Here is an 18,618-nt window from a genome sequence, read left to right as displayed (position 1 = left end):
CTAATGCGCCCCACTCTTTTCTGCTGCTCCCGGCGGCTAGAGAGACTAAATTCATTGGAGAGAACATATTTCTAATCCGCCACCCTCCAGCTGCAGTGATCCACAGCGAACTTCAGGCGAGCAGTTTTGTTGGCAGCTGTGAGAAGGAGCTTCTCAGCGGAGCTCCAACTTCGGAGTGCGGCTTGCCTTAACCTTCGTCGTACCATGCTTTTACATACATTTGCCAAGTCGACAGCACTAAGCACGTCCTTCGCACTTTGAAATGGCTTCTCACTGACTGCAGCAGCAATATGTAAGTCTTGGGCCATCGACGTGGCTTGGGGTCGCCTCTAGTGCGGCGCATCCTTAATGAATTCTTTATCTCGGTATGATTGGACTATATTGTTAACGGTCCTCAACTGGCAGCCTCTCAAGGCAACAAGGTTGCGCTGCGATAACCTTTCTGTGAAAATACGACGACTTCTTGCACCGACAGCGCATCGTGGACTAAACAGGAAGTCAGACACAAACCTTCGAGAGCACTCCGATGCGCGCTGTCAGAGAATATAAGAAATGAACATGAACGACTATGCCACCGGATTCGCAAATTTATTTGTCGTCGAATCTTTACAAACGCCACAAACCTTCATTTGCTCTCCTTTCCTATTTATAATTTCCTTAAAGCGCCAGGTATGTGGCCAAACGCGAAAGGCACGCGAGCTGTTACCCGCCATATCGCTTTGCCGATATAAGCAAACCGCAACCCGCTTTCTAGACGCGCGTGAAACCGCAGCCAGGAACGAAACATGGCGAAACAGACATGTCAAGTAAGCGCTCTCTCGCTGCTGGCCAGGCACAAGTGAAAGACAAGACGAGCAGTCAAATTGAGCTGCGCTACAGCTATCGTAAGCCGCCGCAAACATACCGAGATAACAGAGCACAACACTTCGCGGCGCTGGCGTCAGTCCAAGCCGGTCCGGCCACGCTGCGGAGTGTTCGTGTTAAGCGTGCTGACTGCTGCACAGTGATCCACGCATCCTTCTCACCCAAGTGCATTGTAAACAAGGACCAGTTCTCAAATATCCTAATACGTTGACGGCAGCGTTGATCGGCACGTCAGTCAGCGCCGTTATCAGAGTGCACCTGTGAAAGTAGCGCGGGTAGGCCGATGCGCACAGCGATCGTGTGTTTGAGCCCGCTCACATAGGCCATTAGAATAAAATAAACGTGTCGTCTGCTCTGTATCTGCGCATTTATTGTTTGTAGCCACTTATTTTAAGCATCGTCCTCTCAGTAGCTTCTGCGCACATTTTTTATTTATTTTTTACGTTGGTAGTGTCGAAGTGGATAAAAGGCAGGCGCTCTGCACACTTTAACGGAACAGTCTGGCAAACAGCAGTGGAACAAAAGTATTGCTTGTGTGCTCGATCCTGCCGTCGCAACTATCCTAGCTACCCTCCGCGATGTGCCTCTGACCGTCTTCTCGGTCGAGGTTCTTGCAGGGTTACTAGTATCTTCAGAGTTGTACGCTGTGCCTTCTAGTCCACGTTGTTTACCATCACAGAGTTTACCTGCGACGATGTCATTATTATAAGCTATGTTGACTAGATTCTGCTCTCCTATTTAATACGCATAGCACCTCTTGCTGCAGCGAATTCTACATTTCAACACCGCCTATTTAGTGCTGCGGTCATGTACCGAGCCTGCTAAAAACCGACGTACGCATGGATGAATGGCTCGTCCGTTCTTTTCCCGGCCACGGCGGCCGCCTTCAAATACAGACGGCACACAAAAGTGTTCGTGTGTCCGTGCTGCTGGTACACGACAATAAACATGAAATGGTTCAAACTCATTCGCAAGTATCCATACTGGCTTGATAATAGTCAACTCTTCACTATTCGGACGTATAACCTAATAGTTTTACAGTGAAGGTGTTAGTCTCTAGTTGGTCTGGATTTTTTGTGTCCGTCAGGAAAAAGAAAGATTCAACCGAAAAATAAATTGCGTATCTCGTTTGAAACCTGGCATACAACAGACAGCTCAGCATTCATTTCAGTAATGAAAGGCACAAAACAAGCGTCAAAACCGCATGGTGGATGATAAGCCTCCTGTGAACGATGCCAGGCACGTTCCTTCGCCCCGCGTGTGCTTCCCAGTAAAGATTACGGTTGCTTAAGCTGCTCCGGCGGGAAAGGAGCAACATCAACACAGGAATCGGTTAGTGACGTCACCAAACTTTATACATAAAAGGCAGACCTGCCTAGCAACTCTGTTCATTGCAACACTGCTATGGGTAGACCACGCAAAATTAACTCCCGAAGAGCAGATGAGAATCGAACACGATGAGAACACGGTGAGCGTCAAATAGTGCAAAATCGTAATCCCTCAACAACGGTGTCGTGCTAAGACTAGCCAGCAAAATTTTAAAAATTAATATCCCCATCGATGGCATTTGAGCGGTTTTCTAACAGCTTCGCTGGCCATCCAGTTTCGCAGGGTCGGCTGGCGAAACTGGATTTTGAATCAATTGATTATATAACTGTAATATATTAGAAACAGTGTGTACTGGTGGTACTAAGCTCTTAATTTTAATGTCCTTCACATATACTGTCCTCTGTTGAGCGGCGTGGGGCCAAAAGAACGACCATTGTAGCCATCTGTTGAGCCATCGCGTTAATCACAACGCATTAATAGCGTTCGAGCGAGCACACGGAAATACACAAGAGCGCTGTGGCGCAACACCGAGCACTGCGCGAATTGTCGACAGGAACAGTGATCGTACGCAAATCCTGCGGCGAAGAAATTATGCATATGTCCAATAGCAAACGTACATGGCAGCGCGTCGGGAGACAGCTTTCCAGTGGCAATCATGACGTCCCTGAAGTTGAGCGGTGCATAGTACACGGTACACAGGGCCCTGTCGCTGCGAGTGGAGGGGCAGACGTAACGCAGCGGTGACTCGTACCACTGCAGGCTGGACAGGTCGCCTCGCGTCTGCACGTTGAGGAAGGCGAGCTCGGTGGTGATCGTCTGGGGGCCACCTAGGCGCAAGAAAGATGGTGAGACAAGGCGTAGGAAAGGAAGTGTAGTGGTTTATGCGCAGTAATATCATCATCTGCGGAACTATTGAGAATACGTGTAAATGCAACATTTTGGCTCGCCTGCATACCGTTTCATAGCGGGTGTGTTCCGTGCGGAACCCAACACGACAAAAGAAGAGTCATTCCACTTCAAGTGTCCGAGACGCGTCGCTGGATCATCTCTGAGTTTGCTTTAAAACGTAATGGCAATTGGCTGCATTTCTGGACGTGATTTTCCTATATTATGCTGCCGAATATTTTTTTATGTAACGCTACGTGCTTTCAAAATTATATTCGAGTATGTGAAACGTGGTCATACTAAACAATTATTAGAGGTTTTATTTTAGTGTCTGATTCTTTAATGATTCGCGTACAGAATCTACAAAGATTTGTTTTCATTCGGTAAACTGTTGATTTGCAACTATGGTGAGAAATCTTCCACGGGTAGTCACTAATCCTCACTAAAATCCTCCCAAATTGACGATTTATTCCTGACAGAACTGCTATAGAAGTTTCATAGTAAATAATTTCCCTGATTGTGCCAGCGCTCTATCCTAGGCCTAAATTATTTAAGCGCGAATATGCGGTAAGAATTTTCTTAAATAATATGCCAGACAAAAAAGAAATCTGGCTTTTGGTCTAATTTCATTCACGATTTTTGCAATGAGCTATTCCAAGTAAATATATGACGCAAGAGAGAGAGAGAGAGAGAGAGACAGAAAGAGAGAGAGGGTAATGGAAAGACAGGGAGGTTAACCAGAGGTTATATACGGTTTGGTACCCTGTACTTTGGCAGGGGCAAAATTATATGATATGTCAGAGAGAGAAAACGATAAAAAAGAAAAAAAAACGTAATTAAACACACAAACGTATGTACAAAGTGATTCAGTTAGATCTGCTTATTGGCCGCCTATTATAGATGATGATCCAGCACTGGGTTACGTATTTTGGGAATGAGATTCGTCGTACGTAGTGAGAACGGCTTTGTGGCTGCACGTAGATTATGAGACTGTGGCAAGGATCATATTGTTTATAGTTCAATAAAAATTTGGTCCACTGTGCTCATGGAGTAAGAACTTATGTAAAGTTAGAATATGACGGCTGCCTATGAAAAAACCACTCATTTGAGTTAATGTAGCGGCTATGTAACCAAATTATCTTGAACGCACGGTCACGAAGCTGGCACCTAGGTGGTGAGCATGATATCATATATTTAATGCGTCTGGCATTGCAGAATGCTAAATTACAGCATCGTAATCAATGTGTGAGGAAGCAAGACTCTTGTAAAAGTCCAGCAGGCTCTTCCAGTCGGAAGAACCTAATCCTTAAACGATCACACGTTTTCAGGCATTTTGTCCTGATATATTATTGCCACATGTATAATACCGACACTCCAGGTGAAACTCCACCGTCATCATCGACGTGGCTTCACCGTGAGGCTTCGTGTAAACTTCAAGTGCTATAAGAACGCGGCCGCGCGCCGTATCCTGTAGGGTGGAGGAATAGCACCTGAGGACGAGCCGAGAAGGGTGGTGGCCTGATCCGACGCCTCCTAGATAGCAGGCCTGCGCACACTGCTCTATGACGTCACGCCACTTGGACAGGAATTTCCATTGCCAATCCCGGCGCGACGAAAGTGGCGACTTCAAAAACACTGCGGCTTACTGGGCAGCATCCCCATTAGATGCTATGGCAGTCGGGCAAGGTAGCATGACGACATGGATTGAAGTGCACAGGACTTGTGCTATCCAGGAGACGTTTCTTGATCTCTCGCGTGCACAGGAGCAAGGCGGACAGGTGCGCGCCGTTCTCTAGCGCGCAGAAGGGGTAAGTGAGGGGATGGAGATATCTGTACGTCAGGAATGGGGGAAGGGGAGAGGACAGTCTATCGGCAATTTTCTTGGTCAACTGCGGCAGCGGCTGCCTATGTCACGGCTCCGTGCGGCCGCGTGCGCCCTATCTTGGATGATATCGGCGGTGCGTGCAAATGTTAGGCGATACGGCATAGCCGATGGCTTTGAGAGCGGGAGGTGCTCGAGCGTCTACTTCGCGTTGAAGCGAGAAGCAGCTGAACGGTCAATGCACTTGTCGCCGCCGCCACTCTTGATCCCGTCATCATTCTGACATCGAGAGCGTCCGCGGTCAGCAAGTGAGACGTGTTCATCTTTGCCAGTACTCACTTAACACCATGATCTTAAATTTAGTTTGTGCGCGAATGTTTAGAGTGGTTTACATGGACGAGAAGGCTACTATGCTCAATTCGTATAGATGTCTGGTAATTTTCTAAAACAATCAATGCTTAGCCTTTTGTGCAACGCTGAGAGTTTTTTAGAACGGGAATAAACGTAATCTTCGTGTCTAAAGTGACTACAAGAAGCGTATGCTCGCTCCTAACAGACAATTCATCTCGCAATACTTGGGATTGACATTAAGCCTCTCTTCTTTCGAAAAAAGAGAGCAACAATACCCGACTCTGTTATGTCCTCCAATTCTGAATTTCACATTCTGCAGTAATTTTGATCTTTGTCCTCAACGCGTGCTTCCAACCATGGGGAGTTGCAATTATACGGCTATGGATTTTATTACGATGTAGTCACTTCGGAGGTAGAAAATATTATTAAAAATCTCAAGGTGTGATCAAGCCCTGGCACAAACCTGGCTTACGGAAAGTTTTTGAAAAACAGTGCTGTTTACTCATCTTTACTACTTTAAAAACAATTGAAGCAATCTTTGTACACCCGTCAGCTCGCTGCAGACTGGAAAATTGGGAGGGTGGTTCCTCTTGACAGGTCCGGCGACAAAAGCTCAGCTCGTAACTACCGCACCATTTCCCTTACTAGCATTTCTTGCAACGTATTTGAACACATTAAGTTTCAGATTTAGTCAAGCACTTAGACGATGACTCATTCTTCACACGCGCACATCATGGTTTTCACAAAAAGTTTGTCCTGTGAAATACAACTGCTATCGTTCACTTACGACCTTCATCTTATCCTTAATAAAGCTTCATGCCCAGACTGTGTTTGCAAGGTATGTCACAAACTACTCATTTTTAAGCTTAGCAAACTGAATCTTGATGACAATTTGTTTGCACGGCTACAGCACTTTCTTCTTCATCGGTCACAGTTCTCCTCATCTAATGTCCACTTTTCTTCATTTAGCCCTGTTGAATCTGGCGTTCCTCACGCAATACCTTTAGGCCCTGTCTTCTTTCTTATTTATATTAACGACTTACCCAATTACGTTTCGTCTAACAATTATCTGGTTGCCGATGGTTGCGTTGTTATTCGTGAAGTTTCTGACAGCGCTCATACTAACATCCTCCAAAATTACATGAACGCTGTCTGTAATTGGTGCGACTTTTGGTTAATGCAACTAAATCCATGTGAGTGCAAAACCATGCGTGTAACCCTCCGTGTGCTTCCTCTTCGGGCCTGTTACCTTAACAATACTACCACGGATACCGTTACATCTTACTGATGCCTATGTATCTATTTAACCTCTACACTTTCGTGGCCTTTACACATCTACGGCGTTATCAATAAAGATAATCGCATGTTGGGTTATATCCGTCGAAACTTTTGTTCCGGCCCATCATCCCTAAAGTTAACTTTGTACAAGACGTTATTTCGAAGTAAAATAGAATAGGACTTCATAAATTTGGAACCCGAATGCTCAAATACTAACCTAGTTTCTCGAACGTGTTCAAAATAATGCCTCGCGCTTCATCTTACGCAATTGTAACCGTGCGGCAAGCGTGACTACCATAAAAAACACCCTGCAAATTTCGCCGCTTTCTACACATCCCAAAGGCTTTTGCCTAGGTCTGTTTCATAAAATATACTTCCAGAATTAGCATCTGCGCGGTAATCTTATTTCATCACCAACCTACATAACTCATCAGGTTGATCATCATCACAAATTTAGAGTATTACAGTGTCGAACTAGAGCATGTCGTGAGTCTTTTGTTCCCAGGACTTGTCAAGAATGAAGCCACTTTCCCGGAGCGATTACTGCCATTGTAGACCAAGTACAATTTCGTACTTGTACATTTCGCAGAAGTACATTTCGTGCTTGTACATTTCGTACAAGTACATTAAACTAGTTGTGTTAAGGTGCTGAAACATTTCCTAAAACCATGCTGAAAGTTCAAAAGCATGTTATTAGATTCCAGAAATTCCACTATATGTTTGTGAATTATGTGCTCCAGCATCTGACATGAATATGATGTTAATGAAATAGGTCTACAATTAGATAAGAGTTGCTTTTTACCAGATTTTAATAATGGATGTACTTTGGGTAGCTTCCATGAGGATGGAACAATGCCGGCATTGACGGACTTTTGAAAGATGATGGTTAAGTAGCGAGCAGACCACAATGAATAACTAATGAGAAAAGAATTGGGTATACCATCAGGACCGGTTCATTTTTTAGTGTGTAACTGTAGTAGTTCAGTACACCATGCTCATTAAACGTGATATAGGTAATCGGAGTTGTCAATTTAGGGCGGTCAAAGGATGGAACTTCGTGGGTATCTGATGAAAACACAGATTTAAAGTAGGCATTAAAAGCATCAGCTTTTATTTCTGAATGATAGCTTCCTAAATAGGCTTCTTCCTATTCTTCCTATTCTAGCAATTCTTCCCGAATAAGGCTTCCTGAACAGTAGTGGAAAAATACATCCCGAATGATAGAGGATTTGGCTGCCCCCATTTTACTCAATCGACTACATTCCATACTTATTTCCCATCTTCATAGGAATTTACACCACAGATGTACTTTTGTCAGCTTTCTCTTCTAGTTTGTCGTCGCGTTTTACTTTCCTGTGACTTTCCATGCTTGTAAGTTATTAGGTTTTTGGCAGTGTCATCGAGTATATTGCAGTGTATAGCTTCGAGTCAGCTGAGTCTACCTACCACCGAGAAACTGTGGCGTGAAATTAATCATTTTACTGTGTTAACGCTATAAAAAAGTGGTCGTTGCCGTATTCATTCTTAAACGTTCATTTCAAATGCAGCAGAAGCGTTGGTGATGCTATATGCTAAGACCTATGGAAAATTATGCTTTGTTTAGCGATACTAACAACATTACAGCAGACGATCCCTAGTGGGGAATTTCAGATAATGCGTGAGCATTCTTTGATGTCGCTCACATGTATGCATATGCTACTATACACTACTATGTATTATAAGACTGAGACCGCCCAAGCTGTCATGAATTTGTTATTCCCAAGAGCTAACGTGCTAGCTCATGCACGAAGTAGCAGAATGTGAAGGAGGATGATAACTATGTTCAAATGAAAACTATGAAGCTATTAGTACACTAACTTCCACCCTTTTTATATGCGGCCTGAGGCAGGTCGCAGCTTCGAGGAAATCTAAACGGGCAGTGAAAGGTTGCATCCGCGTCGCATGAACAATGTCTGCGTTCCGGCGATGGCGGTCAGTGACGGAGTCTCCTGGGACTACGAGATAGTTTACTGCAGAAGTTTATTGCACAGCGATGTATAGGCCAATGAAGCATTGCAGGAGGTTGTCACATATGACTGGAGTTCGTATTGGAGTCCAAAGAAGAACTTAGCCTCTAGGGTAAAAACTGACGTCGCGTCGCTTGCTGCCGCAGAAACGTTTCCTCTCATCTTGGGTAGCTCCCGTGCTTCACAGGGTAATTTGACGGGCACGTGCCACTAGGGCAGCAAATTCTTCTGAAAGGGACGCGTTAGGTGAAGAAGGTGCTAAAAAGTATTCTCTGTCGTATACGGAGGAAGGAGATCTTGCATATACAAGGAAAATAGGGCTGAAGCCAGTACTCCATAAAATAGTAGTATTATATGCGAATATCACAAATTATATATTATATTATATTATCACAATTATATTGACGCGTGTACATGTTTATCTTTATCGGGCGACATGTTTCACCATCTAACAAATGTTATTGCACAACGCAGGACGCGCCTGCATATATCGGAAGTTTCTGGAATGTTATCGATGCTTCCATCCGCTGTCTGTGACCGAAACTTGTGTAATATGATTGCATGTATGCGCGACGCGAATAATGTAGAACTTTGTGGAAGACACGCGGCTCCGAACGATTACTCTGGAACATTCGACGATTGATGTTTAAAAGCCCACGCGCTTGACCGGTTGATCAGATTTTCGACGAGCGCCGACTGTAAAAACGAAGTGTTGTGCGAGGAAACGTGAAGTGTGCAGACAAGACACAAGAGAAGTGGACAACAAGAACGCCGACGGCGTTCATGTTCTCCGCTTCTATCCTCTTGTGCCCTGTCTGCACGCCTCACCTTTTCTTACATAACGAATCCTTACCAACTAGCTCAGATTTTGTCGTACAAAGCGTTGTGCTAAGGGCGTTTCTTTGAATCAAGCCATTGGGAAATTTCGTCTATAAAAACTCAACATCTTCCTTAGCGATTTAACACCACTTTTTCATATTGGGCATGTTTTAAACCTCTTTCTGGGACTGATCCGTGAGATTGTGCACGGCCGTGTCAATGATATTGATGCAAAGCATAGTGCGTGTCTCTTGTCGCCGATGCACGTTGACGCCCAGACGAAGACGACGAACGCTCTCTGGCTCTCGTGTTGTCGGCTGAACTGGCCAGCGCTGCAGTTACCTTTCGTAAATATGTTTTGTAAGTAGTCTGCAGCCTTAATCCTTTGTTCGCCTAACATTTTGGTGGAGGGTGCCGTTTCCCGTCCTCATCACGGAGCTCCGAAGAGGCCGCGCCGTCTCCATCTATTCCTGCGACCCCGACCACAACGTACGTTACCGTTACCAATCCCCGCGATCCTAGCATATTCTCCGGCCAAGATAATGTCCACGTTGAGGACTGCCCCAACCTGTATGAGGGTGTTAGCCAAAACAACCACTGGGACCCTACCATTATTCTAGCCAATATCCTATTCTACTTGGGCGGAACTCCCCGTGTCAGGTTCCGAACACACGAGGACGAGATCTCTAGCTGGGATGCTTTCAAGCAGGAGCTCGTCGACCTCTTTGGAAATCCCACTGGTCGGCAGCTGGCTGCTAGAAAAGAGCTTGCTACCCGAGTTCTATCTTCTACTTAATCTTATGTCTCGTACATACAAGACGTGCTCCCTCTTTGCCGGACAGTCGACGAGAAAATGGCCGAGGTTGACAAAGTCAGCCACTTACTCAAAGGGAACGCGGTAGATGCCTTATACCTATAGGACCTCAAGAATGTGTCCACCGTCAAAGTCCCTGTCAAGCAATGCCGCCGCGTCTTTCCACAGTTCTCCGGGCTCCCTAACGGCTGCGACGTCGTCTTGCGTTGACCTTACCACTTTACCACCCTTAAATGAGCACGTCACACGTGTTGTTCGCCGCGAGCTCCAGGCTACAAGCCCTGCGCCGTTCCATTCACGCCCACTTGAACGCAGCATCAACCAAACAGCCCCAGCGATCTCTCTTATTGAGGCAGTTGTACGGTAAGAATTTGCAAACGCAGGTTTTCCTGATGCCTGCTCCGTCAACGACCTGACGCCCGACCGGTGCCGACTGCTCCGCCTCACAGAGATCGGTATTGCCCTCCCAGATACCGCAACCCTACCGAATGGAGAACTCCGGACGACAAGCCCATATGCTTCCGTTGCCTCCGCATTGGCCACGCCCCTCGCCACTGCCGCACCTCCTGGGCGTCGCCGTATTTGAGTTCCTTTTCCCCATATGCTCGCCCGTATTGCGACCCGCACCCCTACTCGCCTCGCCGTATGCCTCCTACCTCTGGCGTATCTGTCAACGTCAATCGTCCTGCTCGCTCGCCGTCACCTCAGCGCCGGCGGTCCCCATCGCCCCAGCCACGCCGCTATTCGTCGCCGGCCAATTATGGACCATCCTGGACAGGAAACTAAACCATGCAGCTCGTGGACGTAGTGCTGCATTATCTTCGTCGTGTCGAAATGCTCCATTGACGCTACCAACGAACCAGAACTTACTTAATGTCCATGTCGACGGTGTCCCTTTGACGGTGTTAATAGATACTGGAGCCCAGGTGTCCATAATGAGTTGTAACCTGCATCGTTGACTGAGGAAAGTTCTCGCGCCTCCTACTACTTTAGCCGCTCAGTGGCCGATGGCAGCACTGTTGACGTCACTGGAACGTGTACTTCCCGTATAAGTATCACCAGCCGCCGCGATCCATCATCCTGTCTTCCTTACAGTGCTGACCAATTGTTCCCATGACCTAATCCTAAGACTCGACTTTCTTACGGCGCATTCAGCTTTGATCGACTGTTCTGCCGGTATCCTTTGCCTCGAACTTCCTCTACTAGCGCGCATTCGTGCCGAAGTGCCGAACAACTTTAGCACGACCGCCTTCGTCCACCTGCCGCCTAAAGCCTTGACTTTCGTCCATTTGCTATCACCTTTCCCTCTGCCCGATGGTGATTACCTCACCACACGTGTTCCTGTTGTCCTTTTGATGCGCATTATCACTATGCCCTACTCCGTCGTCACCGTTGCGGATAACCAGACATGCCGCCTTGTCGTTAATTTTGGCCTGAAAAGGAAGTTCTACCCAAAGGCATATTGGCTGCAACAATCCGTGCTATCGGAGATGACCACGTCACGACGTTTTCCGTAGACGTCTGCTCATATTCTTCACCATGTCCACAGGATGCTATTTGCCCTGACGCAATATTTCGTCCTGTCATTGCTGCTGACCCATTGCCTGAAGAAGCAGCAGCTCTGTGTCGCCTTTTTGTTTCCTACCACGACACATTCGACCTCAGCAATCGCCAATTGGGCCAGACGTCAATTGTTAACCATCGCACAAATACTGGTAATTCCAGTCCTATTCATCGCCGGCCATATCGAGTTTCTGCTTCAGAGCGTAAGGTTATTCAAGATCAAGTGCACAAGATGCTTGCCAAAGACATTGTTAAACCTTCGTATCGCCCTTGGGCGTTGTCCGGGGTTATTGTTAAAAAGAAAGATGGCACATGGTATTTCTGCGTAGATTATGGTCATCTAAACCGCGTTACGAAGAAAAACGTTTACCTCTTGCCTCGCATTGACGACGCCCTCGATTGTCTCCACGGTGCCAACTACTTCTCATCAATAGAACTACGGTGTGGTTATTGGCAGATTTCTGCGCATAAAAATACGAAGACCGCGTTTGTCAATCCTGATGGTCTGTATAAATTCAAAGTTGTGCCATTCTTTCTATGCAACGCTCCAGCAACGTTCGAACGTAAGATGGACTCTTTGCTTCAAGGGTTCAAATGGTCAACATGCCGCGGCTACCTAGACGACGTTCTCGTATTTTCGCCTACATTTCAGACACACCTTGAGCGCTTCCCAGCTGTTCTTCAAGTCTTCCGCGAGGCTGGACTCCAAGTAAACTTCTCGAAGTGTCACTTCAGTCGGCAGCAGACTACAGTGCTCGGCCACCTCGTCGACGCTTCCGGTATTCAACCAGACCCGGAGAAATTTCCTGCTGTAATGTCTTTTCCTGTACCCCACCCTGTCAATATTTGAAGTAGTCGCTCATCGCGAATAAAACCGCGGAAACAAGAAAGACGGCCAAGGACAAGCGCTTGTCCTTGTCCGTCTTTCTTGTTTACGTGGTTTTATTCGCGCTAAGCCACTACTTCCAAAAAAATACAGCCTATCAAAGACGTCCGAAGTTTTGTAAGACTCTGCTCCTACTTCCGACGCTTCGTTAAAGACTTCGCAGCGGTTGCCCGACCTCTTACTGACCTTCTGAAGAAATACGTGCCGTTAATATGGGCCCCGCTCAAACTGCCACGTTTGCCCACCGCACCAACATTCTCACCACGCCACCTATACTGGCCCACTTTGACGCGTACTCTCCTACAGAGGTGCGTACCGATGCCAGTGGTCACGGTATCGGAGCCGCCTTAGCCCAGCGCCAACAGGGTCACGATCGCGTTATCGCATACGCTGGCCGCCTCCTCACAGCAGCGGAGCGCATCTATTCGATTACAGATCGTAAATGTCTGGCTCTCGTCTGGGCAGTTTCCGAACTCTACCCCTATTTGTATGGCACGCACCTCTGTAATCACGGACCACCACGCACTTTGCTGGCTTTCCTCACTCCAGGATCCGACCGGCCGGATAGGTCGCTGGGCTCTGTGGTTGCAAGAATGTTCCTATACAGTAGTGCACAAGTTGGGCCGATTGTGTCAAAACGCAGACTGTTTCCACGGTATCCAGTGGACGAACCCCCCGGTGACCCTGACCCTCATACGGACACTTGCATTTCCTCCGTTTCTCAGCTGCTACACATTGCCGACAAGCAACGCCATGATGCCACTTTGCACGCCATCACTGATGGCTTGGAATCTTCGCCTTATGATTCGTCCGTGCACCTTTTTGTTCTCCGGGATGGTATGTTATACCGCCACAATGTACGCCCCTACGGTTCTGCCCCACTTCTCGCCATCCCTAAGCGCACCGGTCAGCTAATCTCCAAGAACTTCACGATTCACCAAAGGCAGGTCACATTCCCGCACCTAGGACCGGATCCGCAGACGCTTCTTTTGGCCAGGCCTTGCCCACTCCGTCCGCAAATACGTTGCGGCGGGCGAAAAATGCGAGTGCCGAAAAACACCATCGACGCTCCCTGCCGGGTGCCTTCAACCACTCGAGATTCCTTCGGAGCCATTCTCTCGCGTTGGTTTTGACTTTCCTGGCCCTTTCTCGCTATGCACATCTACCAACAAGTGGATCGCTATGGCGACAGATTACGCCACGCGCTACGCCATCACCAGAGCGCTTCCAACAAGCTGCGACACAGATGTCACCGATTTTCTTTTACGCGACGTGATATTGCAGCATGGTGCTGCACACCAATTGCTCAAAGACCATGATCGGACATTTCTTTCTCAAGTTATAGCAGACATCCTGTAGTCCTGGTACACTAAACAGAAGCTGACTACTCCTTCCCATCCACAGACTAGTGGTCTCACTGTGCGTGTGAATCGAACCCTAACAGACACGCTTGCAAAGTATGTCTAGTCCGACCATACTGATTGGGACATTCCCCTAGCTTATGTAACTTTTGCATATAATTTTTCGCGTCACAACACTGCCGGTTATTCCCCATTATTTCTTCTGTTCGGCCGAGAACCCACATTGCCACTGGATGCATCCCTTTCATCTGCTGCAGCAGAGACCGGCGAGTATGCACTTGGGGCCATCACCAGGGCAGCCCAAGTACGCGAACTAGCCTACGCTCGTCTCCTCGCCTCTCAAGACAAGCAACGGCGCTTGTACGATCGCCAACGCAGAGTCGTCCACTTTTTGTCGGGATCTCCTGCACACCTGTGGTCGCCGACTCGTCACGTTGGCCTGTCAGAAAAACTTCTGTCGCGGTACACAGGCCAATATCGCGTGCTGCGGGCCATGACTCCAGTTACGTACGAAACCGCCCCACTCAGTACCAGTGCCTCATCTGCCCCAAATCCCACTGACGTTGTGCATGTCCCACGCCTTCAGCCATATTACTCTCGTGTTATCGCCAATATATACACGAACCCGGGACGGTGATTCTGCCGCCGGGGGTAATGATACATGGATATTGCATGTTTCTTCTGGCCAATGAACGTAGGGGCCCCGACGAAGAGGACGAACGCTCTCTGGCTCTCGACCTGTCGGCTGAATGGGCCAGCGCTGCAGTTACCTTTTGTAAATAGATTTTCTAAATTGTATCCAGTCTTAATCCTTTGCTCGCGTAACAATATTTACATTACTTATAGGTTACCGCTCAGTTATCATTGCACACTTTTAATATCAAAGTCTAAGTAGCTTTAAGATGAAAGGCATGTGCTGTGGTTGTTTTGTTTCATGACAACTTTGTTTGTAGGACGCCATTCTCAAAATCCTGAGAAATAATGTCAATTTAAGACATGGTATGCGTAACTTTAGTGACAGAATAGTATGACAACATAGCCTGCATATATCGCATGTAATAAAGCAGGACGTGACATACAGCATCATAAACGCAAATATAAAGGGAACCTCATAGTAGCTCGACAGCGAAAATTCGCTTGGACTGCCCATATAGTTGCTACCGCAATAAAAGAAGGTGAAAAAGAGTCACGTACTTCCGCAAAATTAAAAAAAAATATCTGTTCGTAAGCTGCCCCTCCGATGTGTTATCCAACAAAATTAATTCAATCATTATTTCCTATTAGTCAACCCTTTCCTATTAAGTGAACGTGCGGCCAAAGGGGACGCCAAAGAGTTGAAAAAATATGGACCGATCAGCTTACTGTCCGTTGCCTACAAAGTATTTACTAAGGTAATCGCAAATAGAATCAGGAGCATCTCAGACTTTTGTCAATCAAACGATCAGGCAGGATTCCGTAAAGGCTACTCAACAATAGACCATATTCACACTATCAATCAGGTGATAGAGAAATGTGCGGAATATAACCAACATTTATATATAGCTTTCATTGATTACGAGAAAGCGTTTGATTCAGTCGAAACCTCAGCAGTCATGCAGGCATTACGCAATCAGGGTGTAGACGAGCCGTATATAAAAATACTGAAATATATATATATAGCGGCTCCACAGCCATCGTAGTCCTCGATAAAGAAATGAGCAAAATCCCAATAAAGAAAGGCGGCACGCAGGGAGATTCGATCTCTCCAGTGCTATTCACTCCAATCCTATTCAGAGAACTGGATTGGGAAGAATTGGGGATAAGAGTTAATGGGGAATACCTAAGTAACCTGCGATTCGCTGATGATATTGCCTTGCTTAGTAACTCAGGGGACCAATTGCAATGCATGCTCACTGACCTGGAGAGGCAAAGCAGAAGAGTAGGTCTAAAAATTAATCTGCAGAAAACTAAAGTAATGTTTAACAGTCTCGGAAGAGAACCGCAGTTTACGATAGGTAGCGAGGCACTGGAAGTGGTAAGGGAATACATCTACTTAGGACAGGTAGTGCCCGCGGATCCGGATCATGAGACTGAAATAATCAGAAGAATGAGAATGGGTTCGGGTGCGTTTGGTAGGGATTCTCAAATCGCTAACAGCAGGTTGCCATTATCCCGCAAGAGAAAAGTATATAACCAGCTTTGTCTTACCAGTACTCACGTACGGGTCAGAACCTGGAGGCTTACGAAAAGGGTTCTACTTAAATTGAGGACGACGCAACGAGCTATGGAAAGAAGAATGATGGGTGCAACGTTTAGGAATAAGAAGAGACCAGATTGCGTGAAGGAACAAAGGCGAGGTAATGACAGCTTAGCTGAAATCAAGGAAAGGAAATGGACATGGGCAGGGCATGTAATGAGGAGGGAAGATAACCGGGTCAGTAAGCGTTACGGACTGGATTCCAAGAGAATGGACGCGTAGCAGGGGGCGCCTGAAAGTTAGGTAGGCGCATGAGATTATGAAGTTTGCAGGGACAACATGGCCACAATTAGTACATGACTGGTGCAGATGGAGAAATATGGGAGAGGCCTTTGCTCTGCAGTGGGCGTAACCAGACTGATGATGATGATGATCAAACGTGCGGCGCTAATGTTCTTCATCTTCTATACGGCCGTATGTACTCACATATTCACCCGAGCAACTGTAAACTGTTCTGTTCTAAGCAGCAGACAGACGCTTCGGTGGCAGCAACGCAAAAAGCCCTTTATTCCACGCAGCAGCGTAGTTTTATAGATAACGCTGCATGCCGGTCAGGCACACGTCATTCGCGGTACAATCTTAACATACCGCCTGGCCGATACAGAACATAAACAAACTTGATGGTATTTAGTGGCTGCGCACTGTACATAGGTACAAAAGACGCATCAATGATAAGGCTTCGAGTTTTCTTCTGAGGGCATATTCAACCGCGTTTGGTCTGGGACTCGTGTGACTTCGTAATAACAAATACCACTCACCCTAAACTTTTTACCACATTATCAAAAAATAAACTGAAGTAGCGAGCTAAATGATTATGTTCCCAGTGAGACCCACATCATCAGACTCTCAATTCTTTCATATTCTCATTTAACTCATTCTGTTACGCTCTTCTAGCACCCCAATTTTTTTCAGTGTATAAGATCACTACGACGAGCACGCGCTCAGCACGTGATCAATGTGCCAATCATGCCAGTGCTCTTATTTCTAAGAAACAGCGATAATAATTATATCAACAAATACCTAATGTATTGCATGGCACATTATTCACTAATTCCAGTAATCGCGCTATACTGCGTCAAGAAAATTGACAAATGTCAAGTACTCAGTCTGTACTAGCACAACAGCAAAAACGCAGAACGCTAGTCACTCACGAAAGGTGGAGCTCGTATCACGGAAGGATCCCCACTGTCCGTCGCTGTAGACGTTCACTACAAGGTCCTGCTTGAGTAAGATGTTGTAGAACCGGTTTTTTGGACTGAAGTCAACGATGGTTTTTGACTCATTCATGTCTCTGCTGAGTATGCACCTGAAAAAAAAAGCGCAGTCGTGATACGGCTCAGTGATTTTTCCGCACTTGCGATTATGCGGGATCATGTCCATGTGCTGCATCCGCACAAATCATATGCAACATTACCGGCGTACGCATTGCACTTGTTAAACAACACGGAGATAAATGGAATCTGTATGTCGAAGAGTAAACATCATTGATTCAATGTTTTCGGATAAGGTCATTTAAATTAAATCATAAAATTTTACGTGCCCAAGCCATGGTGCTATTATAAGATTCGACATAGGCCCAGGTAGCACACAAAATCTTCAATACGTCTCATTAACAGATTCAACGTCTCAAGCTGATGTTTGACTAAAGTCGACGCATTGGAAATGTCGCAAGCAGGATAGCTTATAAGCTAGGGGTGAATACGTTTCGAGAGCGTTCTGATAAGACTGGTCGTATCTGTTCAGTTACGGTGCTGGGTTTTCGACGGCGCCGTTCTTGGAGGGAGAATTCTCCATTTATCACGCGGAACTCGTCGCGTTAATTGCTGCTAAATTCGCCCTACATGAGCATGAGTTCGGCCAGGAAAAAGAAGCGTTTTGTGGTGTTCACCTCACGCCAGCAGAGTCGAACGATCGCAAATGAAGTTGACACCGCAACAGGCCACGAAGAAATGGTGCGCGAGTGCAGTAACACTGAAGCCGCTCTTTGTGACGCGGACAAAGGCTCCACATCGACTTCAGAGGAGCGCTTGCCAGCCAGTGGACCATGCGCATGTTAGTGCTGATTCTGTCAGCGCATCCTCTATTTCAATTACTTTTGCTTTTTCGTAAACTTTATCACCATTCAATTGTTTCTGACGATTTCTCCCCGTCCCCTGCGGCAATGTTTTGTCGTTATCACCGGTGTAAATGTGAAACGAACGATATGCCACTCTCATCATTTTGCAGATTCATTCATGCCACACACTACCGTCCAATGAAACCACTTGCCATCGAACGTATCTACTGCAGGATACGCAGCAAAGTTCAAAGAGCTGCTACACACTCAACGTAGTGCATGATCTAATTAATTTTGCACGTTTTAAGTTTCTTACAAAATCAGATAAATTTTTCCGACAGCATGTTA

General features: G+C 46.5%; 1 protein-coding gene across 1 annotated transcript in view; it reads right to left on the bottom strand.

Moving 5' to 3' along the window:
• Nucleotides 1-18,618, bottom strand: part of LOC142576586 (fatty acid synthase-like) — a 285,463-nt gene that overhangs the window by 105,567 nt on the left and 161,278 nt on the right. The window contains exons 16-17 of the mRNA XM_075686771.1: nucleotides 17,366-17,520; nucleotides 2,811-3,020 (exon numbers count right to left, since the gene is read on the bottom strand). Coding sequence (XP_075542886.1) covers nucleotides 2,811-3,020; nucleotides 17,366-17,520 — 365 coding nt within the window. The remainder of the gene's footprint in view (nucleotides 1-2,810; nucleotides 3,021-17,365; nucleotides 17,521-18,618) is intronic.

This window comes from Dermacentor variabilis, chromosome 3 (genome assembly GCF_050947875.1).
Source record: "Dermacentor variabilis isolate Ectoservices chromosome 3, ASM5094787v1, whole genome shotgun sequence".
Lineage (NCBI taxonomy): Eukaryota > Metazoa > Arthropoda > Arachnida > Ixodida > Ixodidae > Dermacentor > Dermacentor variabilis.
This window is presented reverse-complemented; position numbering and strand designations above follow the sequence as displayed.